General features: G+C 40.0%; 1 protein-coding gene across 1 annotated transcript in view; it reads left to right on the top strand.

Annotated features, from left to right (window-relative positions):
* The first annotated feature begins 5,863 nt into the window (after positions 1–5,863).
* The window catches only part of LOC110161323 (zinc finger protein 536-like), an 87,578-nt gene continuing 65,621 nt past the window's right edge, over positions 5,864–27,820 (top strand). The window contains exons 1-2 of the mRNA XM_055155914.1: positions 5,864–5,899; positions 6,154–7,708. Coding sequence (XP_055011889.1) covers positions 5,864–5,899; positions 6,154–7,708 — 1,591 coding nt within the window. The remainder of the gene's footprint in view (positions 5,900–6,153; positions 7,709–27,820) is intronic.

Below are 27,820 nucleotides of genomic sequence, written 5' to 3'. Positions count from 1 at the left end.
TTAAAGGGCTCATATGACACTATTTCCTGATCTGTGTTATAATGTTTCCTCATCACAAACAGGCCTGAAGTTGTGTTTTGTTTCATTCACACACACATTTAACACACATCCTGTATGTTTAGTTCTTCTCTCAAACAGGAAACACTATCACACCTTATGATGTCATGTGGTAAAACAGGAAGTGCTCTACTATATTTGAAACGCCTTCACTAGAATCGTTTCTTAAGCACTGCTGTTATGTGTTGATTTTTATTACTTTTGTTCATTGATTTTATTATTATTATTTATTTTATTTATTAATCCTATTAGTTTCCTCTTGGTTGGGACATAATATTTTACATTGCTCAGTAAAGCACTTTGGAAACTGTCTTGTTTATAAAATGTGCTTTACAAATAAAGTTGGACTGGATTGGAGTTGGGTTTTGGCAATTTTCAGAACTAGAATTGTCAATCTTTACTAAACTAAAGGTAAAAGGAGCTGTACTACAACTACTAAAACTACAACTTCGTGACATCAGAAGGTGGAACAGAGCATTTTGAGATTAGGAAATGCTGCTACACCTTACTTAGCCTTAATAAAGCATGAACAAAGAATTAATTAATAATGAACAAAGATTTAATTTGTAATGATTCACGCTTAGTAAATGCTTAATAAAGCATAATTCGTCTTCACTTTAGAAAAGCTCTCAAAAAGACTTAACTAACAGATAACAGCTGCCTGAATTATCATTGCATTGCATTATTAGTAAATCATTCTCTCATAGCTTATTAATGATTAATAAATGCTCAAATGGTTAATCCATGAGTAATTAAGTATGAAATAATTATGAGTAACTATTTACAGCACAGGCAAATTAAGTGCAAGTGCTAATTAAGGTAGTAATTAAGTAGTTACTAAGCGTGAATCATTATTAATTAAGTCTTTGTTCATACTTTATTAAGGCTAAATAAGGTGTAGTTATTATAAAGTGTTACCGAGTTACTCAAACATGTGTGAATGAAACAAAACACAACTCCAGGTCTGTTTTTGAGGACGAAACAGAGTCTGGGCAGGTCCAAAATAAGTGAGAGATGGTGTCGTTTTTCAGTTTGTAAAATGTACAGTTTGTGTCCATTGCTCTTCTAAGATGATTCTCTAGCAGATAACAGTGATGTAGAAGTTTGTAGCAGATTTCCCTTTACTTGTTGGTGATGAGATATTTGTGAGGTCATGTCTGTACATTTTTCCATGGAATATTGTCAGTAGAGTCCAGCTGCTAACAGTGCACAAGTAGGGCTCCGTTTGGGAGGTGCACTTGTAGTGATAATCGCTCTTTTTCCGCAGTGACTCATTATAAGACAAGTTTAATTGAAGATGAAGCCAAGTAAGTTCCTTTTGAAAAGTTTTTCAAAGTTTCGTGCACAGCGTCTTCACTCACGCCTGCTCAAGCCGACATCTTCAGGTGCGGCCCTGTCCTGCCGCTTCCCCAGTTTAGGCTCCTGGCTCCACTAATGACATCACTCTGTTACAGCCAATGAAACAGCGGCAGGTGTAACCCTGTCGTCATATCACTGAATACATCTCAGAACATCTAATAAACAAAACGTAAACTAAAACATGTTAAATTAATACTACTGAGTTTGGAAAAATGTTGAAATAAATAAATTTTTTGTTGTTTAAAATAAAATGGCAAATATTGGTCGGGACTATTTTGTCTTCCCCAAATATTGGTTGTGACATGTCCCCACCGTCCCTATGTAAACCTGTGCCCCTGAATAACAGACTCTGAAACATTCCAGACAAAGCAATAACATCTCAAAGTAAAGCTTCTGACGGACCCTCCACCAGAAAAATTACACTATGCGCCTTTAAAGCTCACAAAAGAACTGTAGACTCAGTCATTTTACAAACATTTACAAAAGCTGATATAGTTTTTATAAATGTTTGTAATGTGAGTGCTTTGCTGGCTCTGTTACCCATTAGGACCCAAACCCTGTCAGACCCCGGCAGGATTTACACATACGTTTTGATTAAGTGCAGTATTTAACCTTTGTCGTGGGTGGTCCATCACCTACTTGTCTCCCTGGAGATGTTATTGCAGGTGGCAGACCCTCCACCGAATATGAGTCAGTGTACTTTAAAACTATCAATCTGTCAACCTTTAAACCAGGCTATAAATGTCCCAGTCTGGCCTGTCATGATAATTAGTCTATACTATATGGACTGGGGATGGGACAAGGTCTCGTGCCGCAAGATCTCGCGAGACCAAATTGCCACAAGATTGGGCACACGTGAGAAAAATTATCTTGTGAGATTTCTTTTCCATGTTTTTACATTTGGATTTCTCTATGTTCTTGGGCTGCTCCCCCTCCTCCAACGCACACATCTCAAGTAAATGATGTGCGAAGTTCTCATTCTTTTACATTTGGATTCGGAAAAAAAATTGTTGGTAGATTTAAATATTGTTGTGTTACAGTTTTTGAGAAGCTGTAGTTCCGAAAAAGCAGAGCTACAATGACCGGAGAAATATTAAGTAAAGTAAATCAAAAATGGTGAGCCCAAAATTGGAAACTGGATTGTACAATTTACAGTATGTGTTACAAATGTACCATATTTTTTGGACTATAAGTCACTCCAGAGTATGAGTCGCACAAGCCAAAAAATGTGTTAGGAAGAAGAAAAAAATATACGTCACACCGGACAATAAGTCACACTTTTTGGGGGAAATTTATTTTGTAAAATCAGAGACCAGGAACTGACATTTCACCTTGAAAGGCAAAGTATAATAATAAAAATAGAAGAGAGATCAACAGACTCTTAACGTAACATATGAACAGTTCTTCAAATAACTATAGCATAAACAACAGAACAGAACAAGTTTACCAAACTCTCCATCTCACTCCAAATCACTAAATCCATTAAATTCTTCATCCTCGGTGTCACTTCTGAGCAACTCCGCGACCTCCAGAGGTAAACAGAGCGCCGCTTCTTCTTCTGTGTCGCTGTCGTCAGACTCAGCATCAGTTCCAGTTAGAATTATTCCGGCCTTTCTGAATCCCGACAGGATGGTTTCGGTGTCACTGAAGTCCAGGCTTCGTCGATCCATCCAGTGACTTCCAGGAAAGTTGCACGGTGCATCCTCCCGGTTACCGTGAAGCTGTGTTCTCCATCCCCGCTTTCCGCCAGTCCTTCACAAGTTTCTCGCTCACTCCAAACTTTCTTTCTGCTGCTCGATTACCGTTTTCAGCTGAATATTTCACTACTCACAGCAGAACAGAGGCTCTTTCTGCAGGAGACATGCGCAGTAGAGTGAAGTGACAGTGGTACAGGAGGAACAGGAGCAGCAGATACTGACACACAAGACTAGAGCCTCTCACGACTGTCAGTGTGAACATTTGAATATATAAGTCACACTGGAGTATGAAAAAAGTGCGACTTATAGTAAAAAAAATACGGTATGTCTAAATCTCGTCTTGGCTCATACTCGTAGATCCAATCTCGTGTCTCATCTCATCTCTGGTATTCTCAGTATTTATCATGTGTACATTTTATCTTACATTTTGGTTATTTTTTGGCTATATGAGAAGATTTGAGCCGTAAAAACTGAATTAAAACCTTCTATGACTTATTACAGATTCAAACTAAGTCTGAAAGTGTTTCATTCTGTTGTTTATTTTTTACAGCTCGTGTTTTTTTTTTACAGTATTGTAGAGTTCGAATAGTTTTGTGGTTTAAATCTGCTCCGGGGCTTTTGTGTCAGTGGAATAAATTAGTCTCAGTATTAACGTTCATCGTCTGTGTTTCCTTCAGCAATACATCGCATTTCAGATTTGTTATTGTGACAGACCTGAGCCATTATTTTACTGTATCCTGACTTTCCCCATCTATTGTAAACAGCTGAAATACTGTTACCTAACACAGAACGGAATAAATTTAGGCTTAGACAAACTTTATTGATCCACAAGGGAGTTTTTTTGGACACAGCAGCTCACACGTCACAATATATTATAACAACAAAGAGCAAAACATATAAATTGTAATAATACATTCAAAATAAGTATCCAATGTTTTCCATCTAAACTATCATTGACCACGTTTACATGATGTTATTTAATTCCAAATTAATTATTCTGAATTAAATAGTTCATAATTAAAATATTCTCCTTTGAGTTTAGATGGAAATAATAATTCTGAATTAACGTTTACATGGAAAACACGTTAAATAGCCTTTATTTAATTGCACTCAATGTCTGGGGGTGGGGAAGGGATCTGGTTGAACAGAACAAACACAAATATATTTACGTCGACTGGAAGAAAACAAACACTTCAGCTGCTATTGACTGACACAAACATGATCCAAAGTTTTTTCGCAGTTGTTCCATTGATAATGAAGCAGCAGCTGGAGAATTCTCTCCTTGCGCTTTACGTCTGTCAGCTGAGGAGGAGAAGAGAGGAAAAAGACAAACTGAGTCGATGGCTGCTCTACCTCAGCCCACTCCCGCATCCCGATCACAAATCCAAAGAGATGTGGATGAAAGTCCGAAGTGAGGACTGGTTGGAGCCGGATTGTCTGAATCAAGAAATGAATTAATTTCCTTTAAAATCGGAATAAACCACCCACTTACTTCGGAATTAAGTTTAATTCCGAATACCGTATTTTTCGGATTTATAATCCGGTGCGCCTTTACGCATTAATTCTGGTTGTGCGTACCAACCTCGGATCGATTTTATGTGGTACACGGTGCTCAAAAATCAAAGTGTTTTAGTATCCATCCATCCATCCATTTTCGTCCGCTTATCCGGGGCCGGGTCGCGGGGGCAGCAGTCTAAGCAGGGACTCCCAGACTTCCTTCACCCCAGACACGTCCTCCAGCTCCTCCGGGGGGACCCCGAGGCGTTCCCAGGCCAGCCGAGAGACATAGTCCCTCCAGCGTGTCCTGGGTCTTCCCCGGGGCCTCCTCCCAGGTGGGACATGCCCGGAACACCTCCCGAGGGAGGCGCCCAGGATGGCATCCGAAACAGATGCCCGAACCACCTCAACTGGCTCCTCTCGACGTGGAGGAGCAGCGGCTCTACTCCGAGCTCCTCCCGTGTGACTGAGCTCCTCACCCTATCTCTAAGGGAGCGCCCAGCCACCCTGCGGAGGAAACCCATTTCAAGCGCTTGTATCCGCGATCTCGTCCTTTCGGTCACTACCCAGAGCTCATGACCATAGGTGAGAGTAGGAACGAAGACTGACCGGTGTTTTAGTATGACTTTGGTAAACTACGAACCCGAACTGCTTGATGGATTGTCGTGTCCTTTAGTCCGATAAAAGCTGACTGCATCAGCTGTACAAGGAGCAAGCTGTTTTTTCAGTGCTTAAAATTTATGCAAATGAGCCATGTGGTTTTAAGTTTCATTGCTGTAAAACATAAAGAAATGTGTGCAAAGCTGCATTAAACACATTATTACTCAGTGTATATTTGAGTCCTCGTAGGAAATAAAAACAACAAACTTAAATGATCCATTCACATTCATAATCCACATTCACCAAGACAGGGAGACAACACCAGATGAATTACGTCACAATCTGCCAGTGGATCGTGGACGCCTGGACTAAGGGATCAGTCTCAAGTATCGCCCATTTGTTTCACTTAATGCACCTTATAATCCAGTGCGCCACATGTAGGAAAACAGACGAGAGAATTCAACATTATTCATATTGCGCCTTATAGTCCGAAAAATACAGTAATCATTTTCGTTAGGAATTAAGTGTTTATGTGATCTTTTTGAAGCGGAATACATTTTTCTTCAGAATTTAATAAATTTTAGTCGGAATTAAAGCTCTCATGTAAACGCAATTGTGTCCTTGGGCAAGACACTTCTCCCACATTGCCTAGTATGAAAGTGGAGTGTGTGCTGGTGGTGGTCGAAGCCGTGAGTTTGTCTCAGGGCAGATGTGGGAATAGTTTTACCACCACTGAGTATGGAATGAATAAAGCGCTTTGGGTGTTTTGAAAGGCGCTACATAAATACAATGATTGATTAATTCATTCATTCATTGAGTCTTTGTGGTTATGCTTTGATTTAACATGCATTTTTCTCTTTTTTCTCCCATAGGTGCCTCCTGTCCCCACCCTCCCTCCAGCCCGTCCCAGCCAGACGCCCAGACCACCAAACTGTAACACCAGCCTTTGAAGCACTTTCCCATTACCCCGGCCAGCCACCCAATCAGGAGCCAGATGGCACTTCTGGCCAATCAAATCATGGACGCCAGACTCCTCAGCAGCATGAACGGCAGAGTGGAGCTTTCACATTTTCTGAGGGTGACCAATCAAACCCTCCCGTCGCATTCCAACTCCCCGCCGGACGACAGCCATAAAAACAGGAAGTACCCGTGCCCCCTGTGCGGCAAACGCTTCCGATTCAACAGCATTTTGTCTCTTCACATGAGAACGCACACGGGGGAAAAGCCGTTTAAATGCCCGTACTGCGACCACAGGGCAGCTCAGAAGGGCAACCTCAAGATCCACCTACGCACCCACAAGCAAGGCATTCTGGGTAAAGGTCGCGGTCGGATAAGGGAGGAGAACAGGCTGCTGCACGAGCTGGAAGAAAGAGCTATAATGAGGGATAGGCAAATGAAGACCAGCCATGTAACGATAAATGCTAATGGAAACCAACAACAAAGCTCGCCATTGGCCCAGACAGTGATTAACACGCAGCCGTTTATGCCTGAGTCCACTTCGCGTACCTCGACATCGCCGATCGCTTCCGTACAAGAGGAACCACAAGCCGGAACGCCGCCTGGTTTCCGCTGTTCTTTCTGCAAAGGCAAATTCCGGAAGCAACAGGAGCTGGATCGCCACATCCGCATCCTCCACAAACCCTACAAATGCACTTTGTGTGACTTCGCCGCGTCGCAAGAAGAAGACCTCATCGGCCATGTCGAAACGGCGCACATCACCGCGGACCAGGGCTCCAAAGCGGCGGTGACTGGGTCAAGCGAAAAAACAAAATCGACCGGTGAATTCCCGTGCGAGGTGTGCGGACAAACCTTTAGCCAAGCCTGGTTTCTCAAAGGACACATGAGGAAACACAAGGATTCATTCGAACACTGCTGCCAGATCTGCGGACGACGCTTTAAAGAGCCTTGGTTTCTCAAGAACCACATGAAAGTCCACCTCAACAAGTTAGCGGTGAAGGGCAACCTCGCCGAACAGCACGATTCTCTTGGTATGCTATCTCAAGAGCATCGAGGCAACATCTATTCTCAGTATATGTCCAGGATTCATGACAGGTTTATTTCCGATAGAGAGCAAAGTGAGTACAGCAACATGATCGGCGTGGACATCAAGGTCAGAGAGATGTTACAGAGAATGGTGACTCAAAACGCGCCAATAACCGACCTCGAAAACTTAAATCGTCTTCACAATTCGCTGAGCATGGAGTATCTGCAGAAAGTCGTCGCTAACAGCGGCAGCAGCAGCAGCGGTGGTGGTGGTGGTAGTGCTGGTGGTGGTTATCCAGGGTGGCAGATCATGACTCCAGGGATTCCTTCCGATCAGCAGATGTTCAAAAGCCAGCAGAGCGCCGCCTACCTGTCTGGAGAAGACGGCGATCCAGAGGCGAAGGGGATGAGCAGGCCCAGCAGCGCAGGAGCGTCCGAGATCATCGGCGAGACCGGGAACTCCCGCTCCACGAGCAGCCTGGAGCACACGCCGCAGTCCACCTCTCCAGCTACAGGTAACTAGGGCTGGGGATTGTTAAGAAGTTACAGATACAATACATATCTCGATAAATAGTCCACGATCTAATAGATACCTCAATACATAGGCCACGATACAATACATACCTCGATACAGTGTGCTTTCGATTCAATACGATTTGATACGATATATTTCAAGTCGATTTGACAGGGTAAAAACTGCTGTGATACTAAAAGTATTTGTTAAATCACTTCTTGTGCAAAGTGAATATGAAACACAAACATTTCACTGCAAAAACTAAAATCTAGTCAAGATAAGATGACTTAAATTCACAAAGTTTTATCATGATTTGAGTAAAATCATCTGCCAGTGGAACAAGACTTTTTGTACTTAAAATATGAAAATACATTTTGCTCCACTTAAAATAAGAAAAACAACAACTTTTTACACTTAAAATAAGAAACAAAATCAAATGTTGCTTGAATAAAAAAAAAAACACACTTATTCCATTGGTAGATAATTTTACTTGTCAAGTTAAATCTACTCAAATAAAGTAAAATATTCTTAATTTAAATCATTTTAACTTACTTAGATATTTCTTTTTGCAATGTTTAATCATCAGAATGTCAAATGTGTTGCCTATACAAGTTTCCTTCCACTAAACAAGCAACAAAACTGTAGCACTGTAACAAAATAATTTTGTAAAATATACCAAAAAATACTCTTGGTGACATATCAGTACAGCAGCCCATGATATCGATACTGTATCATCACATTTAACAATGTGATATATCGATATTTCAATATTTTTGCACACCTGGAGTGTGGAGTGGAGTGATAACTGAAGATCTTCTTATATAATGTTTAAAGGTTCTATATGACACAAAATTGACTCTTGTGAGCTTTAAGTCATGTTAATTATATTGTTATCTCATCAAAAACAGAGCTGGAGTTGTGTTTTGTTTAATTCTTGTTTGAGTTATCCAGCATTATTAGTTTGTTTACATTTCCAAATCTTAAAACACTCTTTTCCACCTTCTAATGTCAAATTAACAGCTCAACCTTTTTACCTTTTGTTCAGTAGATACTGACAATCCCAGGGCTGAAATGCTCCAAATGATTCTAGTGAAGGTGTTTGGAGTTTAAAAACACAGTGAAGCACTTCCTGTATCACCACATTTTCAGTTTCAGAGAAGAATTCAGCGTAAATCTGCAGGTTTTGTGTGTTAAACATATGCGAATGAAACAAAACTCAACTCCAGGTCTGTTTTTGATAAGGAAACAACTTTAACAACTTTATAACATGGCTCAGAACATAACGTAATTTGGGCCCTTTATAAGATAATACTATTTGAAAGACATAACTAAAGAAATAAAACAACTCCTACCGAGATGCTTTTACTATCTCACCGCCATTTAATTTCTCTTAGCTCAGAAAAATGGTGCTAGCAATTTAACAGAAAGATTACATACCAGCATGCAATCACAGGCTACAATTACTAAAGAAAATCTGAATTATAATGCCGGCTATAATCTATGTTATTTCATGTTAAAACAGTGTGTCCCCTGGCCCTTTCTTTGTTCATTTGTAGTGTAGGTGGACATGGATCTTTGGGTCACCACAGATATTACTGTCTCCACCGTGGACTGTGTTTTTTCCTTTATTAAAGAGACTGGCATCATGTCGAAAGGGAGGGGTAATTAGTACCCTCTTTTTTTATATGTGCCACATCCCCAGCCTTTGCCTACGGGGGCACAAGATGTTAATGCATGCCATCTGGTGTTTTTAATGATTTGATCTATACCACCCAGTGATTTTTATGATTTGATCTACCACCTGGTATTTTTATTGATAGTCTTCTGTTCCACCTGCGATTTGGCTGCCACGGATGCCTGGGTAAAACGCCTTTCTTGTCGTGGCATCCTGCTAACCCGCTATATGGTGAATGTAAACTAGGACTGCACAAAAAGCAATACAAAAATGATACAATTGCGTTTTCTTTTCTTGCATTTTTTTTTCTTTTTTGATTTTTTTGACATTTTGTTTGAGTTATTTGTGATTTTTTGAATTTTTTAGCTGTTTTTGCGATTTTTTTGGTGGTTGTTTTGCGCATTTTGCAATTGTGATTAGATTTGTGATATGTTTAAACAGAGGATTCTGTCCTTCGTACACTTTGTAGACAAAAGCACAACATTTGAGAGAAGACTGCAATATGATTTGATAAAAAAGTCATGTGTGTAGAGATCTAAACTACAGGGTTAGCAGCTTTTACAGTGAATACGACCCCATGGAGACACAGGGAGGGCAGGAAGGACCATTTCAGAGCATATTTGTAGGCATCTAAACTACAGATATTTTTGTCAATTTTTGGGTGATTTTTGTTGGTAATTTTTTAGCAAATTTTGGAATTTTTTGTGGGGTTTTTAGTGATTTTTTTTTTCCTTTTTTTTTTTTTCAATTCCTTAGTGTTTTTTGTGGGTTTCTTGATTTTTTATTTTATTTTATTTTTTTGCAATTTTAATGCTCTTTTTTCTTTGCACATTTTTGCAGATTTGATATATTTGTGATATTTTTAAACAGAGGCTTCTGACCTGATTGCACATTGTTGACAACAGCACAGCATTTGAGAGAAGACTGAAATATGATTTGATAAAAAAGACAAAGTGTTTAATTAATTTCTCAACATGTTTGTAGAGCTCTAAACTACAGGATTAGCAGCTTTTACACAGAATACCCATTGGAGACACAAGGAGGGCATCTGACACAGGACCATTTCAGAACATATTTGTAAACATCTAAACTACAGATTTGTTTGTAATTTTTTATTGATTTTTTTTGTAATGTTTTGGTGATTACATTTTTTTTTTTTTTTTGAATTTTTAGTAATTTTTTTGTAATGTTTTGGTGATTTTTTTTTGGTAATTTTTAGCTAAGTTTTATGATTTTTTTTTTTTTTTTTTTGCCTTGTTAAAATTTTCCTATCTTTGCTTTTTTGCAGATTTTTTTTTGTAGTTTTTTGTGATTTTTTTGTGGAGTTTTTTTTGCTCTTTTTTGCATTTTTTTTTGCAATTTTTTTGCAATTTTTTTTTTTTGCTGTGATTTTTTTTGGCACATTTTGCAATTGTGATTACATTTGCAATATGTTTAAACAGAGGATTCTGGTCTGAGTACACACTGTAGAGAAGACTGAAATTTGATCTGATAAAAAAGACAAGAGTCTAATTTATTTCTCAAAGTTTATAAAAGTCTAAACTACAAGGTTAGCAGCTTTTACACCGAATAAGACCCCATGGAAACACAGGGAGGGCATCTAATTCACAGAGAGGACATTTGACCCACAGGAACATGTTTGTAAAGGTCCAAACTGCCAGAACAACAAGATCTTTCTGTAAATTCTATTCTTACCAGAGGACATTGTACTATCTAAATAATTGCGGCCTTTGCAATTTGATAATTGCGCCAACTCAAAGTGCCATTTCGATTCATCATTTATACGCCTGTATATACGTTTGTGCAGCCCTAACCTAAACTACAGCCAGACAAGAGCAAAAACACCACAAACCCTTTTTCTTTCTGTTTTCATTTGTTCCTACTGGAGTCAGCTTTCAAAAGTCTGGAGCAGCCATTTGGGACATGATCCAATATCCTCTTAAATGGTGTCCGTGCAGCTGTGATAAAAGGATCAGGTCTAATCCCGTTACAGTTTTTGTTCCCATATTGTCAACATATATTGTATCTGCATATTTACATGTTCACGTCTATACATTCTCAGGGACTATGCGTGGCCCCTTGTGTTTTTTCTTAAAGGTGCTTTGTGTAACTTTTCCGGTGGAGGGTCCGTCAAAGGCTTTTCTCCATGGAGATGTTGATGCTTTGTTTAAAATGTATGGGATTAAACCTTTTTTATCTTCACGGAGACCAAACAAGACCAAGTTGTCATGCTGTGGAACATTTCAGGCAGAGCAATGAAACAAGCAAGTCCAAGTCCATGTCCAAGTCCAAGTAATTTCCCTTGTGGATCGATAAAGTTTGTCTAAGACCAACTAAAAAGTTACACAGTGCACCTTTAAGCACTTTTAGATCTTAATTATTTGGATTAATTCATGACCAGAAAAGTAGCAGAATTACAGTTTTGTTAGTCTCAACAAAATATGGCAATAATTATCTTTCTGTGAGATGCATTTCGTGAAAAGATCGTATCGAAATTTGGACATCATAACATCCCTAATGACATACATGCGTCCCCCTTTTTCTTTTTTTTTTTTTTTGCTTTTATCTCTCACACTGTACATCAAACATTTTACAAAACATTTTACATTTGTTAGGGAGGGCATCTGGTGAAATATCTTCTATTCCAAATCAAGTCTACTTTTCTTTATCACATAGCTAAACATAACTTTGTTTTGTTTTACTACATGGTTTAAAGGTACACTTTCTTTGGGGATGTCATTGCTTTGTTTGGAATGTTCCACAGTATGACATTCAACACATTTATTTTAGATCTTGTTTATTTAATTACAGCTGGTTGTATAACTCAAAAATACCTAGAAAAACCAATATCGTCAGTCTGCAGAACATAAATGGGCATTTCTTTCCTAAACGGGAACACCTCCAGTTTTCTTCTTCTTCTTCCACGAGGAACAGTCAACATCCGGTCGAACATGTACGTCAGAGTAAGAGCTGTACATTGACGTTAGCACTGAACCCATAAACATATATAGATGTATACGTGCCTATGATTGAACTGAGTAGTAAAAGCAGGAACTTCAGTGGTTGAAACACAGCTGCAACATGTGTGTTTCACAAGAGGTTATGTCTGTAAGTATCATTTATTTGTACAGTTAGAACAATTCCAGCGTCATGTTAAATGTACATAAACAGAATGATGTTAGACGATCAATTGCCAACGTCAAGCCTCATGCCGTGCTATCGTTAACTAACTTGTAAACTTGGTTGCTTTCATTTTCAGCGTAAGTACTGGAGGGGCTCTGATCACATTCTAACATCATTCTGTTTATGTATATTTAACATGACGCTCGAATTGCTCAAACTGTACAAATAAATGATACTTACGAACACAATCTCTCGTGAAAAACAAGTGTTGTCGCTTTGCTCCGACCATAGACAGTTTTGATTTTTAGCCAGGCTGGCCCCACCTAGTGCCTCCACTCAATTTCATTTCTCTCCAGCGACTAGATCAGGAATCAAAATACACTAGGTGGTTTGCAAAAACCCCGGAAGTTCGAGTTTGGGCACCAGCCAATCAGTGAAGAGCCAGACATTCTGTGTTGGCAACGATTTAAAGCCGGAATAAAGAGAATGTATGGTGAATTTTATCAAGGGGAAAGACGTTATTGTCCTTCTTCCTGTGGGGGTGCATTACTAGCCTAATTCATCAGCCGGTTTTACTTTGTTTCACTTCGTACAAATCGTCTGATTTTGTTCACTTAACGGTAGGCGGGTACTTTTTATCATTTAACCAATCGCTGCTATTTGGTCGTGATGTATGTAATGCGCCGCTAATGGGGCTAACTGGTATATTAAGCTTTTCCCAAATCCCGTAGGAAGAAGGGCAATAACGTGTTTCCTCTTGATAAAATTCACCAAACATTCTCTTTATTCTGGCTTTAAATCCTCGATCTCAGGAATCGTTGCCAACACAGAATATATCACTCTTCGCTGATTGGCTGGAGCCCGAACTTGACCAAATAGCAGCGATTGGTTAAATAAAAACGATGAATGATGAATCAAGCCAACAAACTTTTGCCAAGAAGAAGCCAAAAACCGGAAGAGTGCAAAACTCTTTCTGACTGGTTGATTAAACACTAACGTCTGGAAAGCCCATGCTGCAGACCGACTCTAATCAGAAAAACGGGGTCACCTCTACGCGGATCTGACCTGTAACTTGATCTGGTTTGGTGTCCATCATGATAAAAAGGTTTAAACTCATACTGTATAATAATCTCCTTGTAGAAAAGCATTTGACGGACCCTCCACCAGAAACGTTACACGATGCGCCTTCAAGAAACACACGTCCTTTTTTTTTTTTTTGCTGCTTTTACTCCACCTCCCCCACCGTCCACGTTTTTCAAACATTTCACAAAACATTTTACAATCTTCGGTTCTTGCGGTCGGATTTTCTCTCTTGGCGGACGGCACATTGAGCATCAGCTTCTAATTTCAGTCAATATTAAGCATGGAAACTAATTCATTGTAAAGGTCAGGCGTCATTGCTTTAGTCAATGACGGATCCGGCCTGCTCCCTCTCTCTCCCTCTCCCCCTTCTGTGCTCTTAGTCTGGGTGTAATGGTAGACTCACTCAGGGGGGGCTTAGAGGCGCATTGTTTAGCCCTGACAATATATCCCACAGACCTCTGCAGCTGCTCCCCAAGCTCACAATGACAGATTAATTAACACAATCACACGAAGGCTGGCCCCGACTCAAGTCTCAGGTCTGCGCTGGGATAGATAGGTAAATCCGCACACATATGGGGAACACGCAACTCTTCATCAGGCCTTAATAACCGGGATAAGTTTTGGGTTCGGAGGGATAGAGGGAGATTGTAACTGATCAGGACGCGCTGTCGGTGCACTTGGAGAAGAATCAAAAAGCAAAATGGTGGATGTGTGTATGCGTGCGTGTGCTAATTCAAGAGAGAGAGAGAGAGATGCCGAGGAAAAATTACCACCACTTGATCAAGCTTTCAAGCAGTTCTATTATGCAAAATGGACTTATTAAAGCTTTTAAACATGTTATAGTTGTTTCCGCTTGCTCACCTGAAGTTGTCTTTGGAGTGATTTGCGTGATGTATGAGTAATCTTTAATCGCTTATTTTCAAGACGCCATATTACCCAATTTTCCGCGAACATCCTCTGCTCTGTACTAACTTCATTCTCTCATTTTATTTTTTTATATATTTTCATTTTCTTGTTAATCAAATTGTTACACAGTTGTTACACAAGGAGAATATTAAGAAACAAAACAAAACATACAACAAAAAATGCTCAAAAGGATCTTCTTCGGTGATACGCAAAGGATTCAGCAGTGTTTACGGCGATGTCAGCGTAGATGTTTCTTTTATTATGTTGTTTTAGATGAATATGATTTTAAAATGTGCAAATGATCAATCACAATAGACTTCTTCTTTAAAAGTGTGTTACAGACTTTTGCTTTCTTAAAAAAACTAGTTCATTTTTAACAGTTTACATTGCTCTAAAGTTATTTCTCACTTACCTTAAAGGGACAGTCCATAATTTTGGACATAAGATCTCATTTCCTAGTGAGCCAGAGGGTTGGAGCCGTGTAGAGACACTTTTTTAAATATTCCATCCAGTCCTTGTATTTGCAGAGGTCGCTGGTGCTAGGCTAGTGCATGTCAATGGCCATAGTTATCCTGCCACTAAAAACAGTCTTACCCACTCCACAAAACACCAGAAGCAAATCTTTTATTACACCAGACTGTCAATGTAAATGTCTGTGCTGACAGAATAATTTTAGAAGTAAAACCAACCTTGCATTTGAAGGATTTATGTCTGAGCAGCAGCAGCGAGTTGTACTTCCTGATAGAAAGCTTGGCAGAGGCGGATTGATATATGAGAAAATAGTCCCTCAACATGCGGTGATTCATGCGATACAAGGTTAGTTTTATTTCAAACATTATTCTGTCAACACAGACATTTACACAGACAGTCTGGTGTAATAATAGATTTGCTTCTGGTGTTTTGTGGAGTGGGTAAGACTGTTTTTAGTGGCAGGATAACTATGGCCATTGACATGCGCTAGCTTAGCACCAGCGACCTCTGCAAATACAAGGACTGAATGGAATATTTAAAAAAGCGTCTCCACACGTCTCCAACACTCTGGCTCACTAGGAAATGAGGCCCTATGTCCAAAATTCTGGACTGTCCCTTTAAGTTTATAAGCGCGTTTCTCTACATTCAGTGGAAAGAGTGGAGTCATGCTCATCATGCTAACAACAACTAGAATGTAGGGATGTAATGATATCAGACCTCACGGTACGATATTTACTGAGGTATTTTGAAGAGGCTGATATAATTGTAGATAGGACACTTTTTGCTTTTAAAATACCTTAACAAGATTTTGGTGTAAATTATTACTGTCACAATCCCATGCATTTAAGCAAAGGAACTCGATATATTGTGACAACCCACGATATTATTGTGAGATGTTTGACGATACGATATCACGGTATTTTGGTTATTGTCACATCCCTACTAGAATGCTAACCATGCACCTCCTCATTATCAGACAATAAAACAGTGTTTATAATTTGACACAGATGGTGCATAGCAAACAGCAGCAGAGTCATGTACAGGCCCTTTAAAGGTCTTATATTACACTAAATTGACTCTTCTGAGCTTTAAGTCATGTTATAATGCTGTTACCTCATCAAAAATAATGCTCTGTTCCACCTTGTGATGTCATGAAGTGGTAGTTTTCAAGTTAACAGCTACATTTTACCTTTTGTTCAGTATAGATGGGCAATTCTAGGGCTGGAATGATTCTAGTGAAGGTGTATGAAGTTTAAAAACACGATGGAGCACTTCCTCTATTACCACTAGAGATGCGCGGATGACGTGACGAAAAATAATACTTTAATTAAATTCGGGCGGGTGGCGGTTTTACTTCACTTTGCTTTCTTTCAATATACACTGAAATGTGTTTAATGCAGCTTTGCTAACATTTTATACAAACAAAACTTAAAACCACATGGCTCATTTGCATAAACTATAAGCGCTGAAAAAAAACAGCTCGCTCCTTGTGCGCTGATGCGGTTCAGCTTCTGTCGTACCTAAAAAGGACTCAGAGGAATATGAGTGTTCTTTCTGTGACAGAGGGGTGTTCTGCTGATGGTGAGTCTGTTCTGTGCTTGTATCATGTTGGAGATGGTTCATGTTAAACTTTTCGCATAGGCTGTATATATGAATGGACATATATCGTAGCCTCCTCGCGTTGTGGCACTGAATTACTTGGCAGTGCATAGATCTCGACGCAGATCCATAAATCATAAACGACGGCAACAAGGTGACGGCGGCAGTGTGCGTTGAGTATACTTTGCCTTTAACTACTCAAATAAAAAAAAACTCAGACTTCGGCGATCAATCATTGGACGGCAGGCAGGTGCGGTTTTGGAAAGTGGTCAAAAAACGTGGGTGCAAATGGATAGCGGACGGATGATTGCAGATGAAAAAATCGCCCCATCCGCGCATCTCTAATTACCACATGACATCACAAGGTGGAAAAAGGTGGAGTTTTTCTGTTTGAGAGAAGAATTCAGTTTAAGTATGAACTAACCTGTCAACGCAAAAATTCGGAACTCGGTGCGGTTTTGAAAATTGGTCAAAAACTGTGGGTACAAACGGATAGTGGACGGATGACAAGTTTTGTGATGTAGTTGCGGATGAAAAAATAGCTCATCCCAAGGTGGATTTTTTTTCAGTTTGAAAGAAGAACTCAGCCTAAATATGCAGGATTTGTGCGTTAAACATGCGTAAAAAAAACCAAAACACAACTCGACGTACATTTGCGATGAAAAACATTACAACAGATCAGAAAATAGCGCGATATTGCCCCTTTAATTAGTTTGGCGGATAGATGGTGCTTGAAACTTATCGAGACAGTCTGCCGGTACATTTGGAGAAGAATCACAAAGCAAGATGGGGGGTACGTGCATGTGTGTGCGTGGTAATTCAAGAGAGCGGAGATGCTGGGGAAAAATTACCACTAACAGATGTTGGAGCTTGAGGAGCATTGATTGGTCCAGAATTACTGACTGCATTATTCATCAAAGCCTATGGTGGTCATGAAGTTATTGATGTGCCCAATATGGATCGCAAAATATACTGCAGTGTTATGTGTGTTCTGTGGGAGAGGTTTAATATTTGCAAAACCGTCATTTCCCATTGCAAATACTAGACTTGTCATGATAACGAATTTTGAAGTGTGAAAGATCGCTGAAGTACTTGTAAATATAAGAATAATAATGATACATTTCATTTATAAAGAGCTTTTCGGGACACTGAAAGACGCTTTACGGAACAGTCAAAAGAGCAATAAGGAAATAGTACAGTAAATATAAAAACTGTTCATCATATTGACAGAAGTTAAACATTAAAAGCTTTTTTAAACAGATGGATGTTTAGTTTTCTTGAAGGTATCGAGGTCAGCCTGGTCACGGAGTTGTTGAGGTTGGAAACGGCAATGGAGAAGGTTCAGTCTGTGTTTCCTAAAGTTTTTTTTTTTCTGCTGACACCTATTTTAAAAGTTGCAAACCTTCATGACTCAAGTCAATAGAAATCTGTGTATTGTTCGTTAATTTGATTTTCAAAATAAAACCAAAAATTTAAAAAAAATTAAAAAAACAACTATTTTCTTCTTTATTTGTCTCCAAAACCAAATTGAAAAAAAAAACCAAAAAAACAAAACAAAACAAAACAGATAATGATTAATTTTTTTGATTTTGTGTTTAAATTAATGATGGAAAAAACGAATAACGGCCATTTCCCATTTCCTGGGACCAGACCTGGACTCACACCGGGATCTGGTTTAGTCCTGGTTCAGTCCTGGTTTAGACCTGGTTCAGTCCTGGTTTAGACCTGGTTTAGTCCTGGTTCAGTCCTTGTTTAGACCTGGTTTAGTCCTGGTTCTGTCCTCGTTTAGACCTGATTTAGTCCTGGTTCAGTCCTGGTTTAGACCTGGTTTAGACCTGGTGTAATCTTGTTTTAGTCCTGGTTCAGTCCTAGTCCTGGTCCCAGTCTCAATCCCAGTCTCACTCCTGGTCTGGTCTCAGTTTGGTCCTGTTCTCAGTCCTGGTCAGTCTATGTGGGGGGAACTCTGGGACCGTGCCAACACTCCTGGTTTAGACCTGGTTCAGTCCTGGTTCAGTCCTGGTTTAGTCCTGGTTCAGTCCTGGTTTAGTCCTGGTTCAGTCTGGTTATAGTTCGCAAAAGTCCAGCATCGCAGTTTAAGTCCAGAAACGGGAAACGGTCATTATCTGTTTTTTCCATTATTCATTTAAACACAATTTTTTTAGAATAGTTTTGGGGGATAATTCTGCTTCAGTATTATCATTTGTCATCTATAGTATGAAAGTGGTGTGTGCGTGAGTGATGGTGGTGGTCGGAGGGGCCGATGGCACAGATTGGCAGCTTCACTTCCGTCAGTCTGTCCCAGGGCGGCTGTGGCCATAATAGTAGTTTACCACCACCGAGTGTGGAGTGAAAATAAAATAAAGCTCTGTAAAGCATCTTTGAATGACAGACCCTCCACCAGAAAACCTGCGCAATGCATCTTTAAACATGTCTATCTCCATGGTAACGAGCAAGTGACGCCATCAGTTGCAGTTACAGGTCAGATCTGTGGAGATGTCGCCCTGCTTACAGTACGAATGCATGTTTAACTTGCAATAAAAACACCTGTAATTGCTTTAAACGTAAGATTGAAGTCTAATGTCACACTACGGAACATTCAACGCGAAGCAATGTCATCTCCATGGAGACGAGCAAGCGGCAAACCCTCCACCGCAAAAGTTACACAGTGCATCTTTAAGTAATTAATTTGTTTTTACAGTATAATGAGTCATAAAAGTCCATAATTCAACACTTTACAGCTCAGATTTTCTGGAAGTAAAGAAAAATATCAACATTTTGTAAAGTTGAAGTACCACGAAAAGTGTTGATCCCCAAAAATTATTGTTTCTGTTGTCAAATTAAGCATAAAAATGTAAATGTATAAGTAAAGTAAAGTAAAAAATAGAAAGAGAAACAAGAGGTTGTGAGGAAAAACCAAACAAAGATACAAAGATTATATAATGGTGTCACGTATTGAACCATAAGTTGATATAGTAATTATTGTGACAGATGCAAATACCAAGAGTTCTTTTCACTTTTAGGACAGTATTCAGAGCTTAATCCGATGCTAAGACTTTTTAAATGTAGTGAACTAATGAAGGGTGAACGCTGCAGGCCCCCGACCTACATTGGACCAGTAAGATTTTAGCTCCAAATAAAACATGTCCAAATATAAGATGCACTGACACTTATTAATTAGACCCATTCAGTATTGCTAACCCCTGGGTCAATGTGCAGACAGCATGTAATGATGTGGTGCCCGTGTGTGTTCGGTCCCCACTTTTACAGTAGCTGAAACAAGTCTGAACTAGAATAGAATGTTAATGTGCGACCAAATATGTTGTATAGGGTAAAAGTCAAGATCAGCCAGTGACCAAACGTACATTTTCAGTCAAGAATACACAGTACCGTATTTTTCAAACTATAAGTCGCACTTTTTTTCATGGTTTGGGTGTTTCCTGCGGCTTATACTTCGGTGCAACTTATATATAAAAATTTTCACACTGAAGCCGCGAGAAGTTCTAGTCTTGTGTGTCAGTATCTGCTGCTCCTGTTCCTCCTGTACCACTGTCACTTCACTCTACTGCGCATGTCTCCTGCAGAAAGAGCCTCTGTCCTGCTGCAAGTAGTGAAATATTCAGCCGAAAACGGTAATCGAGCAGCAGAAAGAAAGTTTGGAGTGAGCGAGAAACTTGTGAGGAACTGGCAGGAAGCGGGGATGGAGAAAACAACTTCACGGTAACCGGGAGGATGCACCATGAAACTTTCCTGGAAGTCACTGGATGGATGGACAAAGCCTGGACTTCAGTGACAGACGAAACCATCCTGTCGAGATTCAGAAAAGCCGGAATAATTCTAACTGGAACTGATGCTGAGTCTGACGACAGCGACACAGAAGAGGAAGTGGCGCTCTGTTACTTTTAACTCCGGAGGTCACAGAGTTGCTCAGAAGTGACTCCGAGGATGAAGACTTTAATGGATTTATTGATTTGGAGTGAGATGGAGAGTTTGTTAAACTTGTTCTGTTCTGTTGTTTATGTTATAGTTTATCTGAAGAACTGTTCATATGTGATGTTAACAGTCTGTTGTTCTCTGTTCTATTGTTGTTACTAGAACTTGACTTTCAAGATAAAATGTCGGTTCCTGGTCTCTGATTTTATAAAGTAAATTTCCCATAAAAAGTGCAACTTATAGTCCGATGCGACTTATATACGTTTTTTTTCTTCTTCATTACAGATTTTTTGGCTGGTGCGATTTATACTCTAGTGTGACTTATAGTCTGCAGAATATGATATATAGACTGTATATATAAACGGACATAGTTAACCATCTAGCCGCTGCGTTTCAACCTGGAAGTGGGCATGGATGCACTTCCTGATCCACCCATGCCAGCTCCAACTGACTTTACACTGAAATATGGTCACCCCTCTCTCTGTACACCAAGTTAAGATGACTTGAATTAAGAAAGTTTTATCATGATTTGAGTAAATTTCACTTGACAAGTCAAATGATCTGCCAATGGAACAAGACTTTTAGTACTGCTTGAATTAAGAAAAACACACTTATTCCATTGGTGGATAATTTGACTTGTCAAGTTGAATCGACTCAAATAAAATAAAATGTTCTTAATTTAATTAATTTGAATTTAACTAGATATTGTTTTTTCCCGGTGTAACTGCTGTGAGCCTCGTTATTTTGGTCTTAAAACTTTTATATTAACCTGCTCCACATGATTCTGGTGTTTTTATTTTGCTATTTTGTCTGTAAATAAATTCCTATTCCTAGTCCTTTACTCACACCTCTCAGCGTATGACTAAAAACTGCAAAAATGGACACTAAATATGAAATTCTTCTCTTCATCAGCTAAACTTGATCTGGTTCAATGGTGCTTATCAAATATAGGTACACTTTACTCAGAAAGTTAAGACCTCTTCCAAGGCATGAAACCTCTCTTGCAATGTTAAAAAGACTCTAAAAGGTTTGGAAACAGAAGAACTGACCAGGTAATTCTTGCTTTCTTGGCCTAGGATCCAAAATATACACTTCTTACTTTACAAAGATGTGAGTTTCGTCCCTTGTGAATCTCTTGTTTTCAGATTGGTGTGATTGACAGGTGGATTAGCCAATCAGGGACACGCATGATCTGAAAAAATAAAGGAAGAAATAATAATAAAGGAACAAAATATCACAGGGAGCTGCAAAACATTTCACATTTCTGCAGAATCAGTGAGCAAAGCACTAAACTCTTAATCTGAAGTGAGAGAAATATGAATTTATTTGTAAATCACAGGTGACCAATGAGCTCCTTCGTTTCACTTTGCCACTGAAATAAGCAAATCTGATTGGACGATCACTAGAGATGTAACAATAACCGATATATCGTGATATTGTATCGTCAATGTTCTCATAATCATATCATGGACCATCACAATATATCGAAGTATATACAAGTGTCTTTGCTTAAATGAAGAGTTATGGTGCAGCAATAGCTAAAAAAGACCGAGGGAACTACATAGGCCATGATGCTTTGCTCCATTTTAGTGTATACTACAAGAAATAACAGTTTTAAGCACTTTTAAGTCTTTGGATTAAGTCTTGTCAAGGCATTTTAAGAGGAAAAAGTATCATATTAACAGTTTTAGCTGTTTGGCCTCCACAAAATATCGCAATAAATATCGTTAAGTGAGATGTACATCGTGAAAATACAGAGAGATTTGGATATTGTTACATCTCTAATCGTGAGTCTCCCCAACATATCGTGAGCTTTCCCATGATATCGCAATAAATATTGTACCGTGAGACTTGGATACCAGGTTTGGCCGCATTCGAGACGCAACAAAGCGAGTGGAGACCAGACTGACATCAATCTGTACAAAACAATGCAGAGAGATATCATATATGATCTTGTCTGCAAAAAATCAAACATACAGATAATTCATAAATAATAATAATAATAATAAAAAAAAAAAACATAAAATCATGTAGCATCTAAACCTTCAATAGAAAAAAATATATAAAATGTTCAGCCCTCACATAAAGTCTACTCGTCTTTGTCTCCAGCCTGTTCAGTCTCGCCCCCTCTCCTCTCCTCTCATCCCTCCACACATCTGCCTTCACTAATTTTCCGTGATCCGTGCTGGTTTGTCGAAAGTGATTACCTGTTGGCTCCTCTGTCTCCCTCTCACTTCTGTCTTTTAATCCTCTTTTTAATTATTATTGCAGATATGAGGCTCATATTAAGCTCAAAATGCTTGTTTTCCTAGCATGCAGATAAAAAGATTTACCCAGGGAGTTCTGAACACCTGCCTTGAAATATTGTTCCAGCGTCTCCTGAATGCCATTTGGCTTAATTGACTTGGAAACGTCCCAAATGCGTCATTGACTATGTGGTCTAATTAATATTAATAATATATGCTATTATAAACATCAAAGAACATCTGCTGCCCCTGTTTCTCTCCCCAGTCTTGTGTGCGTCTCTTTTTCATCTTACACCAAAGCAGCGAGCACCGAGCAGCTCCGATTCTCAATTTCAGGTGCAGAAAAAAGAAGTGGCTGCAGTAGCGTATGTGCAGTTTGATATGAACAGTATAAGTGCCAAACGCCTGTGTAAGCATATAGTATGTGTGGCCGTGATTGCATTGACGCTGATGTATGGCTGTAAATCTTAAAGCCCATTTCCATATGAAATGAATCACTCGTCCAAACCCCAGCTGCAGCTTTTTCCAGACACGGGCGCACTTCAAGCCCTTATTTGTTTATTTATTTATTTACGTACAGTTTGCGCCGCTCCCCCTCCCATCCTCCTCCTCCCTTGTCCTCTCCTCTCCTTTTTTTCTGCTCCCCTCCTCTCTTCTCTCTTCTCTTCCACCTCCTTTCTCCTCCTGTCTCCTCTCATCACCTCCCCTTTCACTCTCTGCTCCTCTCTCCTCCTCTGTCGTCTTCTCCTCTCCTCCCCTCCCCTCGCTTCTCTCTCCTCTATTTTCCTCTTCTCCTCCTCTATCCTCTCCTTTTCTCCTCTCCTCCCCTCTCACTCTCCTCCTTTCTCCTCCCCTTCTCCTCTTCTCCTCTTCTTCTCTCTTCCTCTCACCTCCCTTCTTTTCCTCTCTGCTCTCTTTTCCACCCTTTTCACTCTCTCCTTCTTTCTCCTCTCCTCTCTCTTCTCCTCCTCTCTCCTCCTTCTCTATCCTCTCCTCCCCTGCCTTCTTTTCCATTCTCCTCTCCTTTTCACCTCTCTCATGCTCTCCTCCCCTCTTCTCCTGTCCTCTTTCCTCCTCCCATTTTGTCTTCTCTTCCTTTCTCCTTCTTTCTTCTCCTCCTTTCTCTTCCTATCTCCTCTCCTCCTTCCTCCTCCTCTTCTCCTTTCTCCTCCTTTCTTCTCTTCTCCTTCCTCCTCCTCTTCTCCTCTCCTTCTTTCTTCTTCTCCCCTTTTCTCCTCCTTCCGCCTCCTCTCTTCTCCTCTCCTTCTTTCTCCTCATCTCTTCTCCTCTCTTCCTTCCCCCTCCTCTCCTCCTTTCTTCTCCTCTCCTCTTTCTCCTCCTCCTCTCTCCTCCTCCTCCTCCTTCCTCCTCCTCTTCCTCCTCTCCTCCTCTTCTCCTCTCCTTTCTCCCCTCTTCATGCACGTGCAGTAAGAGCAGGATTCTCCCCTCGCTCCACATGTTGTATTTTGTTCTTATTATTTGATTCAATAACCATCTGTTTGAGTTAGATTTAAAGCTGCACTATGTAACATTTGGCTGGGAGTCTAATTGCCTCTCCACAGATCTGACCTGTAACTGGGTCTGGTTTGGTCTCTGTGATGATAGAAAAGTTTACTACCATACTGTGAAACATTCCAGAGAAAGCAATAACATCTCTGTGGAGAAAAGCATTTGACAGGCCCTTAAAAGTTCCAATTTACGGCATTGAACTTAAACATTTATCTTACATTTATTCAAATACAGTAAAATACACAGGAATCAGAATACACTAAACGGTGTTGCAAGAACCGCGGAAGTTGTAGACCGCACACCGGCCAATCAGAGAAGAGCTGTGAAGCCACGACGTCAAACTCAAGCGTCTGTCTGGGTCCCGTTTGTGGAACAGCACAACAGTAAACAAAGTGGTCGAGATGGATGTAGACAATTCGTGTATCATTTGTTCATTCGTTTTTCAGTAAAAGACGACTGTTTTCCTCATTATTTGTCTTCAAAACCAAAATGAAGAAACGGATACTGATTCGTTCTTTCAGTTTTCGATTTTGTGTTAAATAATGGAATAAATAATGGAAAAAACAGATAATGTCCATTTCCCGTTTCCGTGACTTAAGCTGAGATGTCGGACTGAACCAGGACTAAATCAGGTCCGGGACCAGACCAGAACCAGACAGAGACTGAGACCATGGAGTGAGGCAGGGACCAGACCACGACAGAGACCAGGATCGAGACCAGGACTGAGGCCGGAATCGGACTAGGCCAGACTGTGATTGAGACTGGGACTGAGACCGGGACCAGACCGGGACTGAGACCAGGACTGAGACCGGGACCAGACTAGGCCAGACTGTGATTGAGACTGGGACTGAGACCAGGACTGAGGCCGGGACCAGACCGGGACTGAGACCTGGACTGAGACCGGGACCAGACTGGGACTGAGGCTGGGATCAGACCGGGATTGAGACCGGGACTAGACCGGGACTGAGACCAGCACCAGATCGGGATGAGACCGGGACTGAGACCAGGACTGAGGCTGGGACCAGACTAGGACTGAAAATGGTTTAGTCCTGTTTTAGTCCTGATTCAGTCCTGGTTCAGTCCGGCATCGCAGTTTAAGTCACGAAAACGGGAATCGGTTGTTATCCATTTTTTCCATTATTCATTTAAACATAAAATCAAAATCAGTTTTTTCATTTTGGTTTTGGAGACAAATAATGAAGAAAATTGATGTTTTTTTCATTTTGTTATTTTTGGTTTTATTTTGAAAAACGAATGAACAAATGATACACGGATTGTAGACTAAAGTAGACATTCTGTGTTGGCAACGATTCCCGAGATCGAAGATTTAAAGCCGAAACAAAAAGAATATTTGGTGAATTTTATCAAGGGGAAAGACGTTATTGCCCTTCTTCCTACGGGATTTGATGCATTACATACGTCACGAGCAAATAGCAGCGATTGGTTAAAGAAAAAAAGTAATAAATAAAAAAAGTAACTGCCTACAATCGAGCGAACGAATCCTAATGCTGCGAGGTCAGACGGTTTCCACCAAGTAAAACCGACTGATGAATCAGGCTAATCCAGGGCTACTTCAGTCCACAATCCACAAAAAAAAAAAAAAAAAAAGATTCTAGAGGGACAGCACTCAATTTTGGTTCATGTAGTTGAGCTAAGTATACAACTTACCTCAGTACAGATATATGGTCAAAGTATGATATCTGTGTGCCGTCTATATCTAATTATAAAGCATTTTATTGTCTGAAAACAAGGAAGTGTGCTGTTAGCCTACTAGTTGTTATTAGCTTTGTCAAAAACTCCACTTAGGTCTCTGAAAGCTACGAAAAACACTTAATTACATGCAAATTAATAATTAGGATGCTCAGAATGTGTTAAGAAAGTTCAAAATGAACTAATTTCAGTTTTGTTTTTGTTTTTTGGACAGAAAAAAATCAGCAACTAAAACACATTATTATTATTATTATTATTATTATTTTTAAATATAATTAAAGTTGAAAGAGATTTGTATTTCTGTGCTGTGCCAGCTCCATACCGCCAGCTCAGCCCTTGTCGTCTCGGCCTACTTCATTTGAGGTATAATAATCCCTACAATGGGATCCAGGGCTAGTCAGGCTGGTGCCACCTAGTGCCTCTGCTCAATGTTAATTTCTCTCCAGTGACTAGATCAGAAATGGGAATACACTAGACTGTGAATTTTATCAAGGGGAAAGATGTTATTGTTCCTCCTATGGGATTTGGCGCATTACATACGTCACGACCAAATAGCAGCGATTGGTTAAATAAAAAAAGTCGAAGCGAACGAATCCTAATGCTGCGAGATCAGACGGTTTCCACAAAGTGAAACCGTCTGACGAATCTGGCTAATAGTCTGGAACATTCTATTCAAACACAATAACATCTGCATGGAGACAGGGAAGTGGCACGGTGCAACTTTCCAGACATGGGCGCACTTGAAGCTCTTATTTATTTATTTACTTATATATTTCCTCACCGTGTGCCCCCCTCCTCTTTTCTCCTCCTCCTTCTCCTCTTCTTCTTCTTTTCTTCTCCTCCCCCCCCTTTATGCACATCCAGTAAGGGCACGATAACTCACACGCGCACGCATCACTTCATTAGGGCGCTGTGTGCGAGGTGAGAGAGCCCGCGCGCCTTTTGTAACGACGCCGTAATTGGAGTTTGGCTTGATAAATCTTTAAACTCTCAAAATTACTCCCCTCGCATAATGCTTTCGCCTCAGCCGGGTGTAAGTAAGTCTTAAACTGATTAAGTTAGCATGAACCAGGCAATCACAGAGATGGCATTCGTCCAAAAAGCACGCCGAAAAAAATAAAACCAAAGCCTGAGTGTTTGTGTTGTTTCTTAGCGCTGTGGTAGTGTGTGGGCTGGCAAATGGGTGGAGGATGTTGAAAGATGAGGTCAGATATGAGAGTTTGGAGCATTCGAGGTTTAATGTCATTGTAATTTAAGCCGGAGAATAATTGAGATATATGGCGTGCTTGATAGATGTCCATTAAGCTGATTTTTACTGGAGACAGGGGTGTGGCCGTGTTGATGTCTGTTTTCCCGGTCTTAGCGCACAAGCGAAGCACGTCCCCACATACAATACAGAAACGCATATGTCTGTTTGTGATGCGTGAGGTTTAAAGATGCACTGTGCGACTTTTCTGGTGGTTTTCTGGGTCCGTCGCCTGCCCGGATTGTGCCATGGTCTGACATTTTTCTCGCCTGGATTTTTTTTTTCTTAATTTTGCTTTAAATAACTCCCACTTTTACCTCCTAATGAAGTGTTATACATCCTTTTTTTTCAGTACAACCTGTAATTTTACAATCTGCATACAGTAGTTGTCATGTGGCTGTAATAAATAGCCTGATTCATCAGCCGGTTTCACTTCGTAGAAACCATATGACCTCGCAGCATTAGGATTCATTCGCTCGACAGTAGGAGGGTACTTTTTTATTTAACCCATCGCTGTTGTTTGGTCGTGATGTACGTAATGCGCCAAATCCCATAAGAAGAAGGGCAATAACGTTTTTCCCCTTGAGAAAATTCACCAAACATTCTCTTTGTTCC

This window comes from Boleophthalmus pectinirostris, unplaced genomic scaffold, assembly GCF_026225935.1.
Source record: "Boleophthalmus pectinirostris isolate CB_2022bp ecotype Guang Dong unplaced genomic scaffold, ASM2622593v1 HiC_scaffold_2, whole genome shotgun sequence".
Lineage (NCBI taxonomy): Eukaryota > Metazoa > Chordata > Actinopteri > Gobiiformes > Gobiidae > Boleophthalmus > Boleophthalmus pectinirostris.
Note: the sequence above shows the minus strand (reverse complement) of the source record. Positions and strands in the feature narration are given on the sequence as shown.